The sequence below is a fragment of the Pezoporus wallicus genome, unplaced genomic scaffold (assembly GCF_028554395.1).
Source record: "Pezoporus wallicus isolate ANWC-B61680 ecotype Strahan unplaced genomic scaffold, APGP_CSIRO_Pwel_v1 contig_5647, whole genome shotgun sequence".
NCBI lineage: Eukaryota > Metazoa > Chordata > Aves > Psittaciformes > Psittacidae > Pezoporus > Pezoporus wallicus.
This window is the reverse complement of record NW_026640437.1, coordinates 212,962-234,231: the sequence shown is the minus strand read 5'-3', so window position 1 is coordinate 234,231 and position 21,270 is coordinate 212,962. Positions and strand designations below refer to the sequence as shown.

At 37.2% G+C, this 21,270-nt stretch overlaps 1 protein-coding gene across 1 annotated transcript in view; it reads right to left on the bottom strand.

Annotated features, from left to right (window-relative positions):
• Positions 1-21,270, bottom strand: part of ARAP2 (ArfGAP with RhoGAP domain, ankyrin repeat and PH domain 2) — a 118,762-nt gene that overhangs the window by 17,325 nt on the left and 80,167 nt on the right. The window contains exons 22-26 of the mRNA XM_057418943.1: positions 19,565-19,712; positions 18,709-18,777; positions 10,301-10,375; positions 7,869-7,986; positions 3,685-3,813 (exon numbers count right to left, since the gene is read on the bottom strand). Coding sequence (XP_057274926.1) covers positions 3,685-3,813; positions 7,869-7,986; positions 10,301-10,375; positions 18,709-18,777; positions 19,565-19,712 — 539 coding nt within the window. The remainder of the gene's footprint in view (positions 1-3,684; positions 3,814-7,868; positions 7,987-10,300; positions 10,376-18,708; positions 18,778-19,564; positions 19,713-21,270) is intronic.

Here is a 21,270-nt window from a genome sequence, read left to right as displayed (position 1 = left end):
GAAGAGATTCAGAGCAGCCCTGTGGAGAAGGACTTGGGGGTGTTGGTAGAGAACAAACAGAACATGAGCTGGCTTTTGTGCTCACAGCCCAGAAAGGCAACTGTATCTTGGGCTGCATCAAAAGGAGCGTGACCAGCAGATCGAAGGAGGTGGTCCTGCCCCGCTACCCTGCTCTCATGAGACCCCACCTGGAGTACTGTGTGCAGTTCTGCTGTCCTCAACATAAGAAGGACATGGAACTGTTGGAACAAGTCCAGAGGAGGGCCACAAAGATGACAAGGGGGCCAGAACACCTCCCATACAATGACAGGCTAAGCAAGTTGGGGCAGTTTAGCGTGGAGAATAGAAGACTGCATGGTGACCTCACAGCAGCCTTCCAGTATCTTCCTGGGGTCTACGAGGATACAGGAGAGGGACTCTTCATCCAGGACTACAGTGATAGGACAAGAGACAATGGGTTCAAACTTAAATAGGGGAAGTTTAGGTTAGATATAAGGAAGAAGTTCTTTACTGTGAGGGTGGTGAGGCACTGGCACAGGCTGCCTACAGAAGTGGTAAATCACAGAATACTAGAATCATAGAATAGTTAGGGTTGGAAAAACCTTAAGATTATCTAGTTCCAACTCCCCTGCCATGGGCAGGACACCTCACACTAAACCATGTCACCCAAGGTTCTGTCCAACCTGGCCTTGAACACTGCCAGGGATGGAGCATTCACAACTTCCCTGTGTACCCCATTCCAGTGCCTCACCACCCTTACAGTAAAGAACTTCCTCCATCCCTGGAGTGAAATGCTCCATCCCTGGCAGTGTTTAAGGCCAAGTTGGACAGAGCCTTGGGCAACATGGTCTAGTGTGAGGCATCCCTCCCTGCTCATGGCAGGGGGGTTGCAACTAGATGATCTCAAGGTCCTTTCCAACCCTAGCCATTCCATGATTGTATGGTCTATGAGAAAGTGGAAAACCTACCACAAGTCTTCTGAAATACATCAGTAAACTAACTCTTTTTAACTTGAAAAGGAATGTTGAGTTCTAGACAAAATATACATCTAGACCTCAATACAATTGATACTACAAAACATGAAAAACTAGTAAAAAGGACAAAATGAGAATAATTATGAAAAAGGAGAATGCACTAAGTATAAGGAACACGGGAAAAGCTGCACTGACAGGGAAGACAATGATGAGTTACCTAGATGAAATGAGGATAACAGAGTTGTTCCATCAGGCTCACAACTAAACCAACATTATTTCAAACATCATTAGAAGTTTTTGGAAATAAAAGGAGAAAAATGCTGATGACACAAAGCTTTAAGGTAACAGTAACAGGAAGAAAAAGGTCAGGCATATAATAATTTAGTCTGCAGTATTCTAACATAAATCAGAGAACCAAAGAAAAGTCACTGAATTCAATTATAAACATAATATGATCACAGGCCTATTAATTTTGCTGTAAAAGACACCAACCACCCAGTTGTCCAACTCTGTAGGCTGAATCTACTGTTGAAAAACATAATTCAAACAGTAGTGGTTGGATATCTAACCTTAGCCCTGCTACTCAGTAAAAAGGATGAGTGTGTAAGAGTGGAACATGAGGAGTGTATAAGAGTGGAGAGATTAAGGTCTCCATCTTTTCCTTCAGGTCAGCCATTATATCTTGTGTACTTCAAAATTGAGAGCCACAACTGCCTCTCCTTCAGGCAATGGGAGCAATGACCTGATCCTGTGCCTTTTCTCATTCTGATACTATCTAGTGATGGAAGTACAATATTTGTCTAAAAAACCCTCCATTATCTTTTTGTCCTGAAGTAGCTGTTTATTTAACAGTGTACAGATGCAAGATTAGAAATAGTAACAATAAACAACTGCAACTACAAAACATGGATGAATGTGCAGACTTTCTGTGCATCTTTGCCTACACTTAATATCTACACTTTCACTGAAGCTAGTGAAATTGCTCCTCAGTATTGCTAATATTTCAGAGCAAATTTACAAGCTAAGAGTGGATTCAAGAAATCTAACAAGATAAAACTACTATAGAATTGTGTTGATTTTAGATATTATTTTATAACAAGATCCAGTTAGAAAAAGTAACATTTTAGAAATTAAAGTATGTTCACCATGTAAAACTTCCTTAAAGTGGCAATTCCACCCTCAAGAAAATATTTTGTGATACACAAGATCATCATGTAGAGTTTGCAGAAATCAACACTGTAACTCTGCAACTGGCAGAGACTTTTCTCTTCAAACCACTAAAACCAATACAACTTATTTAATAAGTTTTTGATTATTTTAACATGCACACTCACAAAAAAACAGCCAATAAATGTAAACATTCAGTCAACAGCCAGTGTATCTAGACTAAAGTCAAACTGAATAAACAGATGCAAACAATTACTGTGATGGGTTAGGAGAAGAAATGGATATAGAAATTAGGAGAGAAGAAGAGCAAATGGCAGATTTCCCCTTTAAACAGTACTACATTTTGTAAATTGACGCTAGCCTGATCCTTACGTATTTCTCAGAGCAGTGGTTCACACAGTCCTTAAAACCCATATTCTGATTATTCCTGAACACACACCGAGTGAGGTGATGGAAGTTCATATATCAAGCATTTAATGAAGTTGGCCATTTCTCTCTATTCCCTGTCTGCTATGACATGTTTTGAGATACTGGAACATAATGGTCATGAACAGAACACTTGTTAAGGTTGATCTGTATTTGTAGAGTATGTTTTTACAGGAATAAAGGATGATGAGAGAAGGCTAATATTTTCAGAAGAATAACATCATAACTTTTATTTCTTAAAATTAAGACAGAAGAGATATATAGATGGAGAGATTAATACCTCTGTGGATGGGGAATAGAGAAAAAGAAAAGATTGCATATTTGACTACGTCATTAGATAAAATCAGATGGGCATAAACCAGGCATTGTGTGTCATCATCGCATTTTACAGTGACAGCATACAGGATTTCAACTGCTTGAAAACACGATAGTAATTTTTGGATCTCGAACTTCTAAACCACTGCTTCCTTCAAAGTGAATGCTACACATTATTACATGGGAGACTTCAATCCAGGTATTATGTAAAAAACCAAAGTAGGATGGGGGCAGCTTGTAAATTATAGTTTCCCACCGTAAGTTTGAGCTACATCTCCTTTCAAGCGTCAGATCTAAATTCCTCATCCTTTTTAAAGGCTGCAATACTCTCTAATGAGCTTTGTAGCTTGAAAGCAACAGATTATAAAATAGATATTATTATTAGCATATAAAATTATTTAATATATTAATTACATGGTTATATATAATGTAATTATATATACACAAGATATATGTATGTATAATCCACAGAGAGAGAGCATAGTGAATGGACTATGCAGAACTGCTCTATGGATTAAAGAGCAGTCACAAGTTTCACAGCAGAACTTCAAACACTGTGAATGTGAAATTTCTCTGTATTTTCATGTTCAAACGGGAAGGCTTATAGTTTGTAGAAACAAGAAGATCCATGAATTTTACTTTTTAAAAGAAGGTCAGCACAACCCTCAGTAAAACAGTAACTTTCATAAAGTAGTAGTAATTCAGACGTTCTGGGACACTTTGCCCCAATGAAACAGCTGTAAAAGAACTGCCATCCTCATGTCCCCACATGAAATATCTAAGTTTTAAAAAAGATACGTACCACTGTAGAGTTTTATGATGTCTGCTGTTAGAAACCTCTTTATTATCAGATATGCAGTGCCGGGTTCCGGTAGTGAACTCCAGTGAAGAACTTGTTCTAACACATTCTCTGTGTAATGCAGAGGACGTTCTGAGAAATGTTGCAGGAGAAAAAAAAAAAAATAAAAATTGAAAAACACCCCAAACAAACCAAATCCAAAAGCCAAGACTGAATGCTCTTAGAAGTTACACATGCTTATACGCAACACTGTCTCATTCACTTTGAGCTACAGAAGAAAAGCACTGCTTTCAAAATAAGACAATTACGCACTTCCATTGACTTTCTGCAGCAACACCTGTGCTGGCAGGGTCTGCACAGATAATAAATATTAAATTAAACAATAATAATCAAATGTTCAGTGACTTTTGTATTTATGTAAGAAAACATTTGCAACTAAAGACGCTAAAACACAACTTTCAAACTAAATACAAAATTTAGGAACTATCACAGAGCATACCACAGTTTGACCAAAACAGAACCAATAGAAGAAGGCATGATAGACTGTATGTGTGCACTTTACACTTCATTTGCTCAAACATACATTTGTGGATAGATATCATCCATCCTGAAAGACAAACACTAAGGCCCAGGATTCAGTTCCACAGAACTGAGAAATTGCAGGGATAAGAATGTCCATCCAGTATTCCACACAAACCCCAGTTCATACACCAAATGAAAATACTGAAAATCTGGCAAATAGTCCCTAAATCTGCATTACCAGACCCAGCAGAAAACTGAGCCTGAGGTATCTCATACCAAGCAAAACTGATGTAGATGGAGGAAGACTGCATAGTTACCCTCCACACACACACATACACAACCCTCTGAAGGCTTTCATCTGCTCAGCAGCAAGCACCTACAATAATTAATGAAAGCACAAAAACCTTAACGATGGCTTTGTGGGCTACAACAGTAGATCCAAGTGTCATTTTATCTCCAAAGAGAGATTTTTCCAAACGTTCTGACTTCCCTTTGGCATACCAACTTATACGGGTCAGGCCTTGAGAAGCTGGATACAGTGCCTGGAAAGTCACACCTGTGTGACACTGTCATGTTGGATCTGGCAATCTAGCCTCATGTCTCTTGAATACTGAGGGGAAAAGTATGCCACCATAGTCTCATTTTTCACTTCTGCTAAGGCAGATTAATATGAAATGTCAACAGCTGCTTTGGGACTGTCCAGCAACACATTCTAGCAGAAGATAGCTTCCTGAACACCTGAACACCACAGCTTCAGAAAGCAGCAGCCACAAATAACACACTTAAGTGACAGAAAAAAATACCACTGTTTTGGGATGCAAAAAGTCCTACCTTACCTGTAAACTTGCTATACCACTTACAGAAAAGTGTTATTATTCAGACATGACAACAAAGCAGCCTACCAAAACCACCATTCTGTAGACAGCAGCTCAATCCCTACTTTATAACACTATTTCTTCTGGTTCTTTTGTTTTAAATGGTTGAACTTTCAAAACTTCTTCCTAATTTTTGGGAAATTGTGGACTCTGATGTGATAAAGTTAAAACAACTTGTCCTTGTACAAAAGAGAAAAAAACCCTTTACAAATCAACAGCAGGAAACACTGGCAAATCACCACATCTTCCTAGAACACCAGCACTCCCAGAGTAAACACCTACTGTTTTATTTATAGTTACATTTAAGACCATCTGTCATCATGGATTACACGGTACATAAATCATCATGCTGAAATGCATTAGCTATTTTGCTGGCAACACACCTCATTTACAAACTATCAGGCAAAAATTACTGAAAAAAAATACACACTATTTTGTAAAGCATATGGTATTGAACATTCTTCATTAGGTTAGATTAAATTATCAATTATTTCAACTTTTTTATATGCAAATAATTTAGTTTATTTTTAATATTGCAATTCTAATATTTTGAACAGCAAGTAATAAACATACAGGTCCAATTACCCTTTTAAAGAGGTCATTATATGCTGATAAATATCCCAAACCAGTCATTTTCACCTTAAACAACATTAACTACCAAGAGAAAATTACTTTTTAGAGAATTTAAAATTATAATTTTCTTGCCTTCTCCGGGTTCATTTTCAGGGCAATATATCTTAAAAAATAACTCTCATAAAACTTCAGGACTGAGTGCAGCAAACTGAACACCACCATGCACTAGACAGGTACCAGAACGCAGCAGGAACACAAGCAGAATATTCCTTTCGTCAGTATAACACTGATCATTACCATACATTTGAAACAACTAAGCAACCTTTGCTTCTGTCACGACATGTCATAATGCCTTAGATTACATGATGTTAAGGGGTGTTTGTTAAAGGATGCTAATAAAATCAATGTGCAGCAGCATTTGGACCAAGGGCTGAACAGGACTATTTTTCTCTGTTATTCAGCCTTTTGAAAATCTGCTAGATTCAGCCACAGCACCACTGTAGCCTCCCTGAGTGTCTCTTACTATATGCATTATTTTTACTTTTCAATATTATTAATTCAGTTCTGATGCACAGATTCTTCCAGAAAGGCGTCCATGTAGAACATTTCATCAGTCTAATTACTGAAGACAGGTGCTGAATTACGACTTTATTTAGTTTACTTTTTGCTTGTTTGCTTTGGTTTTAAATGGTACGCCATTTCTACCTTGCATTGTAACTCTCGTTTCAATGGGATACACTCTAATCCCTTGCCAATATTTTTTGTCCCATACAGGGCTGTAATGTCTTACTCTAAGCTTAATTTTGTTGCTAATTTTCCATAGTCATTAGCTCAGACAACTAAAATACTAGCTGTTACACCCAAACACCTCAAGGAGCTGCTGTGGGGTCTATCTTTTGTATTTATGTTCTCTCAGCCATATCTAATTCAGCTTTCATTTGCCTGTAAATGTTTTATAAGTTTTAGAAAATAAAGTTTCCTCTTCAGTTTTTCCATTACACAGTCAAAAGAAACAGGATTTCTAGAGTACTTGTAGGAGTTATCATGACTCTTCTAAAGATAATAGATGCTAGCATGCTTTGCCAGTTGATACCTGCATCTACAAATGTGGAAATGAACTCTATGTTACAACTCTACACAGTATCACCACAAGACTACAAGATGGAGAGAGATCAGGATCACTTATTTTAAGTCAAAAAGGAGAAGGCATTTCCAGTCTTGTTCCCAATACTGTCAAGGTCAAGACTCAGCATATCATGGCTATCAGTAAATCTGAAAAGATTACTGTAAGCATGTCTGAAAATCAAGTACAACAAAACTATTCAAACAAACTTGTAACCTTTAGTAATCTTAGTTTTCTCAGTTTTTTAAAAACTTTTTTGCTTCTTAGCTTGGAAATAGGTACCTTCACTACAGAAATAGTCCGCTTCTGTAACATGAAAATAGTGAGAACAGCAGCTCTAATATGAAGTAAAAATAGATGCTTTTTACTAAAAGCGTATTTCTTCAAAAATCATGTGATTATTCATATAAAAATAAACATAAAAAAATAAATAAAAATAAATATATTACTTCATAGTAAGTACCTCTAATAGTAAAATGCAAGCTCTGGCACACCTGAGACACTACCTACGTTAAAACCTCTCTACAGTTCATGAATATTGTGCCTGTGACATTTGCTCTTGTTGGCAGCAGAACCATATTTAAAACAAACATTTTGAAATTCTGCCATATACACAGGATTACACAATTTATGCCCCCTTTTTCATCTACACACATAATTGAATAACAAAAAAGATACTTAGGTATTACATGTATTTTGTTTCACTTTCTGAAAAACATTTTTCCTTATAAAATCAGCTGCTGACATTCTAATGAAAGGCAAGTTTCTTCTTTGAGACATATTCGTAAGACCTACTTTTCTTTAGCTCATGACCAATGAACTGTGAAACAGAGTAACATGAAAAACATTTTTTCAGCCACCAATTCATAAGCATTTCAAAACAATTCATCACATTGTTTCTGGCAAAGTGTAGAAAGCAATCATGCAGATGCCCAGCAAACAAATGTAAAATAATAGCATGAAGGCTTATTTTCATTTTGTTTCTATAAGCCTTTTACTAATTTTTTTAACTAAGCTTTTGATTATGTTAAGCGTTAAAAAAAAAATAAAATTATAAATTTTTCTGAACATACATAAATTTAAGGGTCACTAACCTAGTTCACCATTTTCAAGTACTTCAAAAGTAGCCCAGATATCATGTTTCTTGGGAATAATGTTTTTGATTCCTAAAACATCATTAGTTAATTCTTCTGCTTCCATCAACGGTGATACCTAGAATACAAATAGAAGCAGTTTATAATATTGTACAATTACCAATTTCTGATTTATTTTTTAGAAATCTTACTCCCCGCAACTACTGCTACTACTACTACTAATAATATAGGCAGTAGATGCATTCAGTTGGAAATCCAGAAATTGTCAGACTCCTGCATGCTTTCCTTTTTTTTTTCTCTTCCACAAAAATCAAAGTTAAAACTTTCAGCTGTCTGATTAACTTCGTAGCTTGAAATTCCTCCTCTCAATCCCTGAAAATTTCAGATGAAAGGAAGCCTTGATACATTTTCCTGGCTATAGGAAGGTAAGTGTTATGGAAGTACCATTTTATTAAAAAAAAACAACTTAGAAATAGTCCCATTTTTATTGATATTTAAAAAACGTGTTATGTGCATGCATATATGTCTGTATCTATGTATACCACATACACAGAATCACAGAATCATGGAATAATTATGGTTGGAAAGTACCTTTAGATCATCTAGTTCCAACACCCCTGCCATGGGCAGGGACACCTCACACTAAACCATGTCACCCAAGGCTCTGTCCAACCTGGCCTTGAACACTGCCAGGGATGCAGCATTCACAACCTCCCTGGGCAACCCATTCCAGTGCCTCACCTCCCTTACAGTAAAGAACTCCTTCCTTATATCCAATCTAAACTTCCCCTGTTTAAGTTTTAACCCGTTACCCCTTGTCCTGTCACTACAGTCCCTAATGAAGAGTCCCTCCCCAGCATCCCTATAGGCCCCCTTCAGATACTGGAAGGCTGCTATGAGGTCTCCACACAGCCTTCTCTTCTCCACGCTGAACAGCCCCAACTTTCTCAGCCTGTCTTCATACGGGAGGTGCTCCAGTCCCCTGATCATCTTTGTGGCCCTCCTCCGGATTTGTTCCAACACTTCCATGTCCTTTTGATGTTGATGACACCAGAATTGCACACAATAATTCAAGTGAGGTCTCACAATAGCAAAGGGGCAGGATCACCTCCTTCGACCTGCTGGTCACGCTCATTTTGATGCAGCCCAGGATACAGTTGCCTTTCTGGGCTGCAAGTGCACACTGCTTGCTCATGTTAAATTTCTCATTGACCAACACCCCCAGGTCCTTCTCCACAGGGCTGCTCTGAATCTCTTCTCTGCCTAACCTATAGCTTTGCCTGGGATTGTGCCAACCCAGGTGTAGGACCTTGAACTTGTCATGGTTAAACTCCATAACGTTGGCATCACCCCACCTCACAAGTGTATCGAGGTCCCTCTGGATGGCATTCCTTCCCTCCAGCGTATCAACCGAACCACACAGCTTGGTGTCATCAGCAAACTTGATGAGGGCTCACTCAATCCCACGGTCCATGTCACCAACAAAGATGTTGAATGAGACTGGTCCCAACACCGATCCCTGAGGGACACCACTCATTACTGGTCTCCAGACGGACATTGAGCCATTGACCACAACTCTTTGTGTGCGGCCATTCAGCCACTTCTTTATCCACCAAATGGTCCATCTATCAAATTGACATCTCTCCAATTTAGAGACAAGGATGTCATGCAGGACAGTGTCAAACGCTTTGCACAAGTCCACACAACTGCTGTGCCCCTGTCCATCAGTTTAGTAGCCCAATCATAGAAGGCCACCAGATTGGTCTGGCAGGATTTCCCCTTATTGAAGCCATATACATATACAAACAGAAGTTTTTTAGAGTCATATGCTAAACAGAACACAGTCATATGCTGAACTGGAAATAAAGAGGTGTAACTAAAGCCTCAAAATTCAGTTACAGAACTTTTTTTAACTCTTCATCCAAACAATAATGCACTACTACATGGAGACGAGTGCCTTTAAAACACACAATCAAATATAAGGCTGAAAATCTCAATTATAGTAAGTAACAAGTTTTGGTATGTTAGCACTCAAGGAAAGCAGTAAGCCACTGGCAAAAAGAAAAATCAGGAGGAAGGTCATTTAAATGGCCTTGTTCTACTAAATAAAACCAGCATTCACCATGTACTTCTTAATGGGCCTTTTGTGCTGCACCCATGGAACTGGGAGAATTTATATCACCATACATTGCAGTAAAACCGAAGGAGGACATCTCCCTTTTAAATTTGTATCATAACATTTTTCCCAAAAAATAAATAATGATCAGTCTTTACAAATTTTTGCAACACACCCAATTTAAAAAGAAATATTTAATAGCAATAAAGTTCAAACTTTCATTAAGTACTTATATAAAAACACATACAAAAATAAATTTGATATACGTCATGAGAAAGTGCACAGTAAAACCACTGTATTACTTTTATACACTAACCCTGATTATAACACTACAATCTGGCTCCTTTCTTTCAACATAAACTTCAATAAGCAAATCTCCAGCCTGGGAAACCTAAAAAAAAAAAAAAAAAAAAAAAAAAATCAGACTTTCTTTAAAACATTTCAAATATCCTTCCAAACAGAGAAAATACAATTATTAGTAGATGTGTTAGAACCCACTGAACTCAAACTTTTTCTTCACACACTTATCTACAAAAATAGTCCAAAATTTTGCCTCAGTGGGAAAACCCCCACTACATTCATTTGACTAGCATAAGGAAAAAAAATCCTATTCACAGATTCTGGAGGGAAATTCAAACTCTGACTAAACCCAACAGAATAATATCAAACAAAATTAACTTAATTTACAAATACACATTCAACAGCAAGAAGTCTAAGACATGAGTGCATATGAGAACCATAATTCTGATTTAGAATTTAGGCAGAATAACTTCAAAGCCAAAACAGATTAATATGAATTGAAACCCATAGAAAAGGACAGGACAGGACCCCAAACTGCATTAGTTAAAAACGAGAGGAAAAATTACAAGTAACAGAATATTTCAGTCATAAAGCCATATGTACATAGACAGATAATTAAAATTCATTACTATGAAGACTACATTTTTGATTATTACTCACAATGAAAACTTTATTACATATTTTAAGAATGAATCAAAACAAATGCTCGATATCAACCTCTTTTAAATATAGCTATTCAAATTTGTTGGATAAATATAAACTTTATTTACAATGCTAACGTCAAATAATCAGATGATTAAAGCAAATGTATGACATAATATATAGTTTCATATACTGAATACCAACAAATGTAACTGAAGAACATCTAACAAACTTTAAAAGGAACTGGAAAGTCAGTAAATCCAACATTCTATGATCAAGAAGAAAATCTGATTTCATGAGCAAGAATTTAGTATTTTCTATCATTACTAGTTTTGCTCATCTATGGCAATAAAATAACCTGTATGGATGAGAAATTACTTTTCAACAGTTAAAAACATCTCATGCTTTGCCTGTAATTCCCCTGCAGTATAGTCATAAGCATCTTCAAAAGATCATAAATCATCCCAGTACCAAGAAAACATTTTGTAAAACCAAATACATGGTGATGATCAGAGCATAGGAAAAAAAAAAGGCACAAAACTGGACCTTTCAGGAGGTGAGGTGTACCCTTTTATCAATAAACCAATATAAGGAATTAATAATCAAATTAGCAATTAAAAATAACAATTTTTATCCTAATTTTGAGAACAGTATTCATAGTGATGCTACTTATTTATGTATTATTGCAAAACAGAGGAAGAGATTAAGAACAGTAAAAAAACCTGCATGATATACAGAAGAAGAATTGGAGAAAATGATAGAAACAGGAAAGCTTTGGGATACATTTTGACTAATTTACAGAAACTAAAACTACATTTCTATAGAAATATAAATGGCAGCACTCAATTTTAAAGAGCATTCACATTCTGAGAAATGGTGACTTTAAAGTTACTTTAGCCTCTGAGTATAGAAAACTAATGGAAATATTTGTGAGGAAAAACATTACAAGCTACTTTGAAGAGAGCTGCTTAATTATAGTGGCACAGACTCAAAAAAGCTCATTTAGCTGTAAAATTTGCTTTTCAGATGATACTACAGAGAAAGGTTGACTATAAGAATGAAGCTGACATTTGATTTCCACTGGGCTCATGTAAACAACCGTATGGAGAGAAAATGGGATGTAAATTGCAGCAGCAAAGAGAAACAGCTGGCACAAGTATATGGTGGACAGAAAATGAAGAGCAGCTAATGAAGCGCCACCTGGTACGGAATTTCAGTGACATTTCAGACACAGGAACTTCCAGGCCTTCAGCAGAAATTTGGTTCAGTGGTTTTTTTTGAACACTGTATCATCAGGTCTGGTCTTGGAAAATGCTTTGTGGTAGCTACTGACAGAGGAAGCCGAGAAGCTCAAGAATATGTTTCAGTGTACCCCTTTCTTTCACTGAAATAATGAGAGATAGTTAAAACTACAGCATTCCAGCTAACCACTGTTTCTATTCTGAAAATATTTATTCTACTTCAGGTCGGTACTGGCAAATACAGCTTATGATAATTGGCTGGGGTCTGGCTATTCTTCATACAGAGCTAATGAAAGCATTAAATACTAAGTTGGACTTAACAACAGCAGTTTAAAGATGTTTATATGGCCAAACCTGCTAAAATATAAATTCAGGCATCCATATAATCCAGCCCACCAAAATCGTAAGTAATACACACTTTTACTCATGACAGACGTAATAAATGTAAAATATAACAAAGATGAAGGTCCATCATTTTCAAAACCACCGACAGTCCAAGTCTGGCTCTTCCATATTCCGCCAGCAAAACCTACTGAGAACACCATGCATAGTTAGGGAAATGCTGAATTTTTCTAGATAAAAAGTTACACATAAAATCTCAAAACATCCTTGTAATTACCTAGAAGCAGCTTCTTTAATCAGCAGGCTTCAGGCAGTAAATAATAGCAATTGGACTGCCTTTAATCAGATGTACTGCCTTCAGCATTCAAGTTGTCCCAGGCTTTAGACATCCACACATGTTATGTCCACATGGAGTTTCAAAAAATGCGTTCTTAAACTGAAACATCAGTTACTTTAATCATGTCTGCTACAGAAAAACTGGTAACTAGCAAAAAATATTCCACAGCTTAATTCAGGGGGAAATAATGGTCATAGTTACAATTACCACAAGTGACAGTCAGGCTCAGACTCTATTCCTCAGTTGTTATATTCAAGGGGTAACAGGCCGACATAACAGAGAAAGTTAAGTACCTATCCTTAAAAGCAGTTCAAATTTCAACTTACCAACCATTAAAAGGTAGAAGTTATTACAATAATTTTTCACTAGTAGTTTTTCTGTTTCCTTTTCACATTGCCATTTTTCTAGCATGCAGAAATTTTTAGTATATTTTTCCTTTATTAAACAGTTCTACAGAAATCTGAAGCGTTTGGTCACATAAGGTCTTCAGCAATGCAAAACAAGACTAAACAAGTATTTCTATGTTTGATTTCACAAAAGTAATCCTCAGGATTGATATGTATATGTATATGGGTACCCAACAAATTAGCCTTTTCTTTGTACCTAAAGTTTCTTTTCTTACTTAGGACTGTGCCATCTTGGTAAAACTGAGGAGCTCAATCCATCTATCTATTAAACCCATCCAGGATACAGACTGAATGAGCCCAATGCAAAACCCAATGATTTGAATTCAAATTTCCAAGATAGTGCCATAATAGACAGGCTCTTTCTTCAGGTGTTTGTAAAGCTGTGGAAGGATTGTGGAGTGGAATCAGATACAAAGGAATATGATACACTCCACTGCAGCTAATAAAGCTGTACCACACTGTAGCCATGGATGTTTAAAAGAAGGAAAAATCACATTCAGGTCAGCCCTTAACCTTGCTCAAGGAAGCATTTAGCTTCCTCATCCCTTATCTGAATATTAAAACAGGAAAAAAAAAGTTCTTTATAAAAACTCCTTTACAAAGTACCTTAAGATGATGGCTTGGGTGTCTGAATCAGCATCTGACACATACATGTTTGGGCATGTAAGAAAGGGAGAATTTAAGAGGCTCCTTCCTTCAGCATCCCAGCTACTGGCTAGGTCAGGCAGCTTCCTATACAGGATGCTGTGATGACTCCAAGCCTCCCTTCCTAACCCATTTCAGAAATAACTTAAGTGCTTAATTTGGGTCAGAACAGTACATCTGGGATCCAACAGACTTGCCCTAAATTCTCAACATGGTAATACTGCTTCTTATGTGATGCAATGCCTGAGCGTGAGCCTGGAAACAACCAGAGCACACTCTGGTCAGGCCTTGGAAATCACAGCCATGATGCAACAGCTTACTTTATAAATTATCTGAGAAAGTACTTAATGCAGCAAAAATGTACACATAAACCCAGGTCATAACAATTCATTGAAATTTAAATCAGTGACATGTCATATCTAAGAGACTCAGTATGAGACTCCATAGTTCAGCTGAGAATCTCTCCTACATCATATCTAAGTATCAAGCACTTATTTTCCACATTCTTTGGATAACTTTTTTCCCATGGGATGAAAAAAAAAAAAATTCAAATGTATAGATTTAAATACAATTCCTACTGCATTTCTTTTTAGCCCTTTCTCTCCCCTTAAAGTACAAAGTGCTATTTTCCTCTATTGTGTAAGTTCTACTTGCACAAGCATTCTCTCTGAAACTATAAGGAATCATTCTAGCAATATGTTAAGAATAAATGAGAACAAATTTGACAGTTGCTTACCACCTAATAAGATAGTAAGCCCTGTCACTGCTGCCTTCCAAATCTTAAGTTCTATAAAAGTACTGCAAATCACCTCTTCCTATTTATGACGCCTGGATGGATGAGCAAAGAGCACCTGACTGAATTCAGATGTATAAATCATAGAAGAGACAGAAGCAAGGCACGTAACCCAAGAAAAGTGCAGAGTATAGTACAGTGTCCCACTGTATACGGATGAGGTGAGAAAAAGCAAGGCAGACCCCAAGTTGAAGCTTGCAAGGGATATGAAGGGCAACAGGAAAGGATTCTACAAGCATAACAGTAAAAGAGACTACAGAAAACATGGCCCCACTGCTGAACAGGGCAAAGGACTAAGTGACAAATCACACATAAAAGGTAAAGGTACTCAATGTTGCCATCACCTCAGTCTTTGCTGATAAGACTGACCTTCAGGAATCCTCGGCCCTTAAATCAGAGAGAAGGTCTGGAGCAAGGAAGATTATCCTCAGTGGGGGAGGACCATGTTAAGAAGCACTTAAAGAAACTAGATGTCCATAAATCGATGAGTCCTGACAAATAAGACATACAAGTGCTGAGGGATCGTACTGATGTCGCTATAAAGTCACTCTCAATTAACTTTGAAGAGTCACGATAACTGGGAGATGTTATCAAAGACTGGAAAAGTATAAGTATCAAACCTATCTCCAAGAAGGGCAAGAAGGAAAAGCTGGGGAGGTACAGGCTGGTCAAACTCACCTCAGTCCTTGGGAAGGTGAGAAAATCCTCCTGAATTTCCAGACACATGGATGAGAACAAGGTGACAGGGATTAGTCAGCATGGACTTATGAGGGGGGAATTATACTTAACCAGGCTGGCAGTCCTCCACAGTGAGGATACTATGGATAAAAGGGTAGCAGCCCATGTTTTTTTACCTCAGTTTTAGTAAAGTCTTTGACAGTGTCTTCTATAACATCATCCATTAACAAGCTGAGAAAGTACGGGTTAGATAAATAGACAGTAATATGGATTGAAAACTGGATGAACAGCCAGAAGACCATTACTTGAACATTAGGAAAAGGCTCTTCACTAAGAGAGTGATCAGTCACTGGAACAGGTTCCCCAGGGAAGTGGTCAAGCCTGTCAAGATTTCAAGAAGCATCTGGATCATGCTCTTAGCCACATGATTCAGTTTTAGGTAGTCCTGCAAGCACTAGGCAGTTGGGACTGGATGATCCTTCTGGATGTCTTACAACTTGAAATATTCTATGATTCTAAAATAATTCTGTGATTAGGTAGCAGATTTTGTTATTTTGTTTTATTTTTAAGGTTAAAGTGATATTGCTATTATTTTTGTAAAGAATTTAAAGCTTAGCCACATGTGTTATGAGAAGCAAGCCAGAGTCTATTAACACAGTAGGTGTAACCATGAATTCAGAAAGGTGATTATTAATGCTAGAGACTTTGCTGACAGCAAAGTAAGAATTGTTAAAATCCTGGTTCAATCTATCTTTAACTCCACCTCCCACCAACCTGAAGAATGCCAGGGAAAACAGTCCAAACAGGCCAAATTATTCATGAAGGTTCTAATTCAATTCTAAAGTTCAAACTTTGGAAGACTAGCTTTTCATGTACTAGATAGAAGTTTTTAGTAAAAACCTTACGAGCTTTAGAAAGACTACACTTCTATTTAAAACAAACAAAAGTAAGTGTCTTTTTCTTCAACTGTCAGCCTTCTAAATACAGTACACCTTATAAAGGTGATTTTGCAGTGGTATCTGAGGTGGAAAAATCACAGAATAAAACCACTTTATTTGGTTCTTCTCTATATTTCTCACAGCTTCACATTTATACAAACACACCTAGCCAGCAGTTGCTACTGTATTAGTCAACAATAGCCTTTCAGTTTTCTACCTTTTTCTCCCTATTTATGTCTCTACTCAATCTTCTCTACTCATGAAAACTCCTCTTGTATCATTCTAATTTCTCCAGAAGGTACTAAAAGCATTTAATGATTACAACTTTGCAGAGCTACTCAGAAAATGTTAATGGTGAAACATGCTGTAACAAGAGATTTTATTTTTTTTTGTTCTTGTCCTGGGTTCAGCAGTAGCAATTTTTCTCCTTCTTGGTAGCTGGTGCAGGGCTGTCTTTTGACTTTCAGCCTGGGAACAGTGCTGATAATACCGATGTTTTCAGTTGTTGCTAAGTAATGTTTACCCTGACCAACGACTTTGTGAGTCTCATGCCCTGCCAGGGAGGAGGGGAAGCCATGAGGAAGCAGAGACAGGACACCTGACCTAAGGTAGCCAAAGAGGTATTCCATACTACAGCATGTCATGCCCGGGGGGGTAACTGGGAGTTACCCAGGACACAGGGTCTTCTGGGTCGGACTCATTTCTCAGCAGGTGGTATTGTATTATCTTCCCTTGTTATTTTCTCTTATCATTGTTGTCATTGGTGGTAGCAATGGCGATTTGTGTTGTACATTGGTTGCTGGACTGTTCTTGTCTCAACCCGTAGGAGTTGCACACTTTCGATCCTCCTCCCCATCCCTCTGGGAGCGGAGAAGGAGAGAGCCCCGGGGCGGGGCCTCGATTGCTTCCAGCCCGGCACCACTCACTAGGAGTGAGGGAACAAGCTGTCTGGCTAGGGTTTAGACCACAACAGTTCTAAAACTACAAAAATCAAATTAAAAATCTATGCATCTTCACTACCTTAGGCTTCAAAATTTTATTCTCTGATCTCAGTAAGGCCCTTTTCACAGATCCCAGAATAAATAAATTCCTTTAAGAATACTTCAACCCCTGCTCTGCAGAATGCTCTTAGGGATATCAAATTTGGTTAGGGTTTTTTTTTGCCATTACCAAGGCAGATGTTTCCATTCTGCAAGACAGACATTAGAAATAAAGTTTAAATTGTTTCCCAGTGACATCTCACCAGGCACCAGAAAGAGGAAACAGACATTCTACCTTCTATATGTACATTCACAGTGGGCCATTACGGGCAGAAAGGTTCATGCCATTCTGACTCAGACAGTAAGAATTATGATATAAAAATAAGACTCCAGAGAGCAATTCATAGAACATGCAATTTTGATATGCATTTGCAGGATCCTGTATTCTTAATAATAGTTTACAAGGTACCACAGAACTTTTGCTGGAATGTGGAAGGCAGACAACAGACAAAGGATTACAGATTTCTTTTTTCATGCTAGCTTTCTGTTAGTTTCTAAGGCTCTGTAAGCAACAAAACCACCAAGAGCTTCTCCACCACTTCAGATTTCTGAAAAAAGTTTTTAAGCTCCATACATTTCCTTTCACCTCTTAATTCAACCACCTTGGCAGTGTTATGAAACTTACCGATTTTTGCTTGAATTAGGGCTGTACACAAATGTCATTCAGACTGAGAAATATGTTATCACTTCACTGTTCTTACCACTCTGAAGTGATTCAAAACTTGTTTAAGGTAAGACTGGAACGCAAGACGCTAGTAGGCAGCATGAGATCTCCCATTTTCTTGTACCGTATTCCAGAGTTCAGTTTGACTGATAAACTATGTGTCTGAAGCTTCCCTTAATACTATTTGTGCTTTGGGGTTCTAGAACTTGTCACAAAACAGGATGCAGCTGAAGGTTCAGATGGCTTAAACTCAAAGGGATGATGAAACTCTAATGAAGAGAGACCATGTACACCCAAAGCTCATGAAATAATGAAAGGATTAATATACACTTGAAAGTATTCAATACACGTTTAAAACTAGACAGAGACAGGTCATCACTTTCACATTTCTAAATGTTGACCATTTCCTTCTATTACAATTTATAAAGCATGGTAAAAGCACGTAACAACCTGTATGTTATCCCAGTGCTCACGTCACAACGTAATTCCACAGTATGCTTTACAAAGAACTGTTTTGCTTCATCAGTTTATGCCTCCTCTTTTATTTCATTTTATTTCCCTCAGTTCTTTATTCAACAACACTAGTCACTACACAAACTTAGAAATTTACATTTAGAAATCCAGGTATAAAAACCTGTAAACAACAAAACAGTCTTTGTTGGACCTGTTTTCATGCCAGTTGATATTTGTCACTTACCTGAGTGTCTTTCCACCTGGTAATAAAGCTGTTCTCTATATCCATTTGTTTGACCTGGTCTTCATTTATCTGTTTGAAGTGGATCATTTCTGATCAGTTAATAAGTATAACAGGACTAGTATAAAATTTACAACATAAACTAGCTAACAGTAATAAGATAAATACACATATAGATGCTTACATCTAAGAGTAATAATTAATAATGTAACAATAGTAAATATATTTGTAATTTACAACTTAATTATATTTTTATAGAAGCACATAAGCAAGATACTCTTATCAGTCAGAAACAGCACTTTGTTGACGGGACTCACTACTGTAAACATTACCAAATACATATTGGAAGAGAAAGGACTCCATGAAAAACTGCTAAACAGTTTCACAGTGGCACAAGTAAACTCTAAACTAAAATGGCTAATAGAAATCGCTGCTAGTAGCATCTTCTCTATGCAGCTGGATTTAATATTCTTTCTAGATAAGTAACCACAGCTCGGAGACTAAAAACACAATTCTTCCATGCTTCAGTTCTGATCAGGCCCATAAAATTTGAATAGAAGTATTATTTTTTATAGTCAATCTTAAAATTGTCTTAAAATTAGTATGCTGTTGTAAGCAAGAGGAATGTGTACTGATTTGGAAAAAAGCAGCTCACAGCAATACTGTAAATAAATTCTTTTCTGCACAGGCTAAGCTAGCTGGGAAATAAAATTTAAAGACAAAGAACAATGCCCACTGAATTAGAGTTTAAAAGCCCTGCAAATTCTCAGAAAGTGTAGATCATCTTTAAGAAGATTTCTATATTTTACTGTGTCCAACAGCTGAGCAATTAGGACCCTTTTATATAAAAGATACCTACATCAAAAAGTTGCACATAATTTTTAATAAGGTCTTCAATTACATTGACTTCTTCACTAGTTTGGCCTTTAGTTTGAAACAAGCATGAGGAAAACACCATGGCTAGATTGTGAGGGTTCATATGATTGATTTCAGAACACTTCTGCACCCTGTTAAAGGAAAAATAAACATATTTAGAAGGCTTCATTGTTCCTTTAATTGTCTGACACTCCTTCCTCTACAGAATATGGAGTGCATTTTAAAAATAATTACATTGAATTCAGTAAAAAAAATCTAATACTATCTTTTATATTTATTTCTTCATATTCTTTATCTCACATATCATTACAGAAATAAAAACTCGCACTTTCTATCTGCATCTCAAGTGATATAAAAAAATATTTAGAACAGAATAGAAACAGAATATTTCAGCTTGAAGGGACCTACACAACCATAAAGTCTGATCATTTAGATGCTGACCAAAAGTTAATGCCTATGGTCCCAGTTTCAGCTGGGATAAAAATTGATTTTCTTCTTAGTACAGTGCTGTGGATTTGGATTTAGGGTGAGAATAATGTTGATAACACACCACTGTTTTAGTTGCTGCTAAGTAGTGCTTACCCTACTTCAAGGACTTTTCAGTCTCATGCTCTGCCAGTGAGGAGGGGCACAAGAAGCCAGGAGAGAGCAGAGACAGGACATCTGACCCAAACTAGCCAAAAGGGTATTCCATACTACAGCACATCATGCTCAGTATATGAACTGGAGGGAGTTACCTGGAAGGGACCAATAACTGCTCGGGTTGGCCTGGGTATTGGTCAGTGGGTGGTGAGCAATTGTATTGTCACCACTTTGGTTTCTTGGGGTTTATTCCTCTCTCTTTTTCCTATTGTTATTATTTACTTTATTTCTATTACTGAACTGTTCTTAACACGATTTCTTTTTTCCAGTTGTCCTCCCTATCCCACAGAGGATGGAGACGTGTAAGCGAGTGACTCTCAGTTGCCAGCTGGGGTTAAACCACAACAGCATGTTAAGGGCACTGCCCAATTGCCTCTTAAACATTCAGAAGTATGGTGCATCGACCACCTCTCTAGGAAGCCTGTTCCAGTATCTGGCTACCCTCTTGATAAAGAAATGTTTCCTAACACCAAGTCTGAATTGAACCTCCCCAGATACAGCTTTGAAAAATTCCCATACATCCTATCACTGGATCCCACGGAGAAGAGATCAGCATCCATCACTTCCTCTCCTCAGGAAGCTTTAGAGAGCAATAAGGTCATCACTCAGGCTGCTTTTCTCCACACTAGACAAAGCCAAAGTCCTCAGCCACTTGCAGAAGAAATTTCTTTCAGCACTTTCACCAGCTTTGCTACCCTCATCTGGATTCGTTCAAGAACGTTAACATCCTTTATAAATTTCAAGGCACAAAACTGCACACAGTACTCAATGTGAGGCTGCACCAATGCTAAATACAGCTTTGCTATATTATGTTACGTAAGTATATCTTAGAATTTATGATCTAATATCAAACAGAATGTGGAAAGAAATTTGATCATTCCTTAGTTTCTATACTTATGGTAAAGCTTTCATATCAGTTCTGCTGTTTACATAATGTGTCCTCAATTAGAGGCAAACACTTTAAGAGTATCACAGACTTGTGGCTGTTACAAACATGAATTCAAATTTCCTTCAGAATGGATACAATAGCATATTAATATATATAAA